The sequence below is a fragment of the Nematolebias whitei genome, chromosome 3 (genome assembly GCF_014905685.2).
Source record: "Nematolebias whitei isolate Nwh7 chromosome 3, NemWhi1, whole genome shotgun sequence".
Lineage (NCBI taxonomy): Eukaryota > Metazoa > Chordata > Actinopteri > Cyprinodontiformes > Rivulidae > Nematolebias > Nematolebias whitei.
In genome coordinates, this window is record NC_056500.1 from 22,696,071 (window position 1) to 22,700,999 (window position 4,929).

The following is a 4,929-nucleotide window of genomic DNA, read 5'->3' on the forward strand; positions in this document are numbered from 1 at the left end:
AAAGCAACAACACTAAAATGGGTTGGAGGTTGGAGACCTGTGCATTGTAGTTAAGAGGGACTTGAAATGTCCACGACAATTCTGGGATTGTTTTGAGAGAAAATGTGTTGCACAAAGGTTTTTAAAATGTTCAAAACTCAAGCATCAAACTGTAAGTCTCTGTCGTACTTAAGGTAAGATATACTGTACCATAAAAGTATATACTGTAACTGCAAAAAATACCACTGTTGGGTGAAATTGGTATAAAAACATTGGCTAAAGAAAAAAAAAAGATAAATTTTGACTTACCGGTATTTGTTTTCAAAGGAATAAAGGCGACGGAGGGAAGGTGATGCTATGAAAATTGAGAAATGAGAAAAACCTGTGAGGTAAAAGACTTCAGAGCTAAAAATTATTTTACTTACAAACCCTGTATTAGAAAAGATAACAGGTTTGTTGGTAAGATTTGAGAAACTCGATGCCACTTCTCTTATCTGCCATGAACACAAAGAAGAAATGAGCTCTGGTGTATAATGGACTTGTACAGACTAGGAGAAGGCTACTCTGATTATCAGGAGCTGCATGAGTCAAACTCCCGGTGCACTGACAATATAAAATTACTCTACTGAGTGCTTTTGAGGCTGGTAATAAAAAAAAAAATTAAGCTCAATCAGCTGCTGAAAAAGAACATCAGCTAAAAGCCCTGCAGCGGTGCCTTAATTGTGTTAATCACTCCAAATGAATTTAATACGATGTATCTACAAAGATGATGCAAAGTGTCTGTGTGAGTGCAATATTATGAATAATTATTAACATAAAGGCTTCTGAAATACTTAGGTCATAAAAAGACTGAAAGTAAGGCATTTGTCTTTTTCTTCTTCTTCGCATGGCTTTGCTAACGAAGATCTTGGGTTGGGACTGTCCATGTCGCCAGCAAACGTGCTGGTGGTTGAAGAGGCCTATTCTGGAGAGGCAAATTTTGCCACAATGGCAAAAGGTCAATAAGGGTTGAAACAGGTGTGTCTTTGGTCTTTCTTCTGCTTCTCTTTTCCTCTGGGCTGCTGGTGGTTAAAAACTATTCTTTAAAAACATAATTTCCCATAATGCATTGTTACTTTTATGGAAATTATGTTTAGTGACATCCTCCTTAGTCAAGAGCATTGAAAACTGTGGCTTATTAAACTTGGCAGCAACTGAGACAGCACATGCACTGAAACATGAATATTGAGCATTACTCCAGTAGAAATGGACAGGTTTGGTTCAGATCTTTCAGCAGGAGGTTCTGGTTGTAAAGTGGATGCCAGTACCATCATGAAACAGGTTAAGGTCCAAATTGTGGCGGCTAACGCACAAGAGCTTCTGCAGGTAAATCAGTGGACGTAAAGGCTACGCTAACTAAGCTAACGGCTGTATCTGAATGATGGCAAGTTTTAGGGTTTATTTTCTCAGTTTTATTATTTTGATGGACGGCATATGTTGCTCTTGTTAACAATTTTTCTGGATTTATTTAGTTTTATGTTGCCATACTCGTTTAACGCACATTGAGCTATTCAGCCTGTGTTTGGTCTGTTGAATTACTCTGAGATGCTGACGTCATGCACCACAATATTCACTGCGTTTTTATGTTGTAGAGAATGACAGATAAATGCTTCAAGAAGTGCATAGGTAAACCAGGGAGCTCACTGGACAACTCAGAGCAGGTACAGTATGTGCATGTTGGAGTGATATCATTTTTGATGATTTAATATTCTGGAAATGTGGCTATTGTGTTGCTAAATGCATTGGTTTTGTAATAACCAAACAGCAGTTGTCTTGTACAATAATAGTTTTTTTTAAACCATTTTCATATAGTATTGCTCGTACTGTTTCTTTGCTAGACGTTTGTGTCAAAGTACATTAAATTCTTCACTTTTGCCTCCACAGAAATGTATTGTCATGTGTATGGACAGATATATGGATGCCTGGAACACCGTGTCCCAAACATACAACTCTAGATTGCAGAGGGAAAGAGGGCGCATGTGACCCGTCTGTAATTTTCTTCTTCTTTATATAGAACAGCTACTGAAAATAAGGACCAGCACAGTGCACCACTGGAGGCCCTGAACTGTGAACCCATGTACCACTGTATCTACCATCAGCAGCACATCAGCTCTGTCATAAAACCTCAGACAGAAAAGCAAGCAGACGAGGCCTGTGGACTCCTAGACATTTCTTTTATGACTCATCACCAATGAAGTGTAATTACTTTTATGTTATACATGCAACAACTCATCATCTACATGTCGTTTTTAAGCTGCACTCTGATATATGTTCCTAATTTTAAAATGTGTACCCAGAGGTGGAAAGAGTACTGAAAATTTGTACTCAAGTACAAGTACTGTTACACGCGTAAATTGTACTCAGTTATAAGTAAAAGTACTAGTGTTATAAAATACTTAAGTAAATGTACAAAGTACTCTTCTCAAAAACTACTCAGAGTATTAATTACTTTTTAACCAGTTTATGTTTTATTGTGTTGTCAGTAGAAGTCATTCAGTCCTTCTGCTGCAGGTGGGTGAGAGCAGTGTGGACCACAGAGGAGGTGGCGTCCTCTGTTGATCGATTCTTGCGGTATGCAAACTGGTGTGGGTCCTCGCTGATGTCGATGGAATTTTTGTGTATGTAAATGTTTTTGTACAGTGCCCTGAGATAGCTTCTGTTGTGACTTGGTGCCATGAAAATGAACTGAATTGAACTGAATTGAATTGTAGAAGCACTTGTATTCCCCCATGACTGCGTACAGCTGACATTAAAGTGAAAGTCACATACAATGCATTTGGCTCAACACAGCTTAGTTGTCCACATTTTAACCAAGAATGGATTATCCTTTTCTTGGAATGTAAATAAAGCCTGTACAGCATGTGAAGCTAAAACATGCATCTGAGACATACTGAGAAGAATCAGATGCCATTTTCTCACATTAAAATATTCAGTCAAGAGGTGTCCCCTTCTCCTCAGCCTGTAATTGTGCAGGACAGATGGATACAATCATTGTTGAAGAGTTCTTTTACAGAGCAGGTATTCTCTGCGTTTTCTCCATGCACCGCTGAGCGCCATAATTACTTCTGCATTTCAGGAGCCTGCTAAGCACCCACACAAGGAGGGGTATCACTTCCCCTTGACAGCTTCACATTTTACTCTCATGCATGTGCATCACAAGACATGAATTATTTCACATGTCTGCTTTGTAAAAAACATGCACACATGCATTTGAATTATTTCCTTGCCACATATTTAACATCTATCTGTAACCAATAAAGTTGTCATGACAGCTCATGTTTCTAAGCAGCCTGGCAGCCACTGGTTTCACTTATGACAGGTTGGTGGACAGGTTGATTAATCAGTGGACACGGCCTAAAAGGAGTCATTTGTCTCCTTGCGAAACAAAAAAAAAAAGCATTTGCTGTTAGGCAAAGAGGCTAAATTTACATTAATGAATTGTAATATAATGAAAGGACCACTTAGTTTAAACATTCCCCCTGAGCAGCAGCTAAAATGAGAAAATGTTTGCTTAGAAACTGTAACCAGGCACTACGAGTTGAGCTTTGGATTTCAAGTGATGTGCAAAAAAAATGAAGAAGCCACTATCAAGAATTAATTGGCCACAATAATGAGTTTTACCAAGAGCAAGTTGAACAGTTCTCAGGGAGAAATGTTCAGACTTGAGATACCTAAACTGACAAACAGCTACTGTTTATTATTTATCAGATACATCCTCCGATGAAAAAATGTATTTCTATTGTGGTCAGCCTTTCTTATTTAGGATTTTAAAAAATCAGACTTTCTAATGAGTGTTTATGTCATGGTTGCAAAAATAAGCAAATCTAAGTGCAGACCACAATCTATAGGCAGACATAGGGAATTAAAAAAATGTTTTTATGACAAAACAAAATCAAGGGTTGAATGTTTAAATCAAGAGCACAAACATGGCTAAAAGCATTTTTGTGTCATTTTTCGGCTTTGGTTTGAGACCCTGTTGTAATTAAATGGGCCTAGCATTAAAGGAATGCATATCACCCGCTACCTTTATTATAATCAGTTTGGTCATATCTTAAAAAACACATTTCATGCTATCCCACATCATGGCAAGATCTTACGCAGACCCAACCAATCTGTTAGCACTTAACATATGTTTGAGCTACTTTACAGCTAATACATGTAAGCTCTTTGCTTTAGTGTTGATTATTAGAGTCTGAAAAACCACAATCAACAACAAACATCAACAATCTTTTCTTAATCTCACATGTGAGACACTCCAGAACGCTGCTTTTTGTGCTAAACTAAACCTTAGGAAAGCTCTTGGGGTTCAGCGAGGAGGGAGATCAGAGGAATCTTCAGCTCCAGGTCATTCCCTCTGGTTAAATCAAAGCCTCTAACTCCTTTTCAGGATCTGATGAATGGTTTTCTGAGAGACTTCCTCAGTGTTTGCAAATATTGTTTCCATATTTTCCAGTAGCCTTAAAGAACCCATTTGGTCCTTAAAAAGCCTGCAGGAAAACAAGCTGTTGGTAAAAAAAACGAAAAACACCAAGTCGGTCACTTTCCTCAGATACTTTTCTGAAAGGAGGGGAATAATAACAGCTAACCTAAAAGGTTGAGGCAGTGCCCTCAATCAGTTCAGTTCTACTGCCACTTTATTTGGGACTTTAGTTGGTTGGCAGCACAGCTGACGCACTTAATGTCTTCTCACGTCCCCTCCACAGTCCTGAGGTGGAGCAGGTATTTTCAATCCCCATCCTGCAAAACCTTAGATTAACATTTTCTCATCGAGAAACTCTGATTTCTTTTTTTTTTTTTTTTTTTTTTTTTTTTTTTTTTTTTTTTTTTTTTTTGATGGCCTCCCTTCTCCCCTTACAGCCATCCTCTCCACACCATTATTATTAAATATTTATTATAGTGACATTCTAGTGT

At 38.0% G+C, this 4,929-nt stretch overlaps 1 protein-coding gene across 1 annotated transcript; it reads left to right on the forward strand.

Annotated features, from left to right (window-relative positions):
* Window positions 1–1,224: 1,224 nt before the first annotated feature.
* On the forward strand, window positions 1,225–2,001 carry LOC119407852 (mitochondrial import inner membrane translocase subunit Tim13-like). The gene is made up of 3 exons (XM_037674677.1): window positions 1,225–1,344; window positions 1,611–1,679; window positions 1,903–2,001. The coding sequence occupies exons 1-3, from the start codon at window positions 1,225–1,227 to the stop codon at window positions 1,999–2,001; spliced, it is 288 nt and encodes a 95-aa protein (XP_037530605.1).
* Window positions 2,002–4,929: the final 2,928 nt, after the last annotated feature.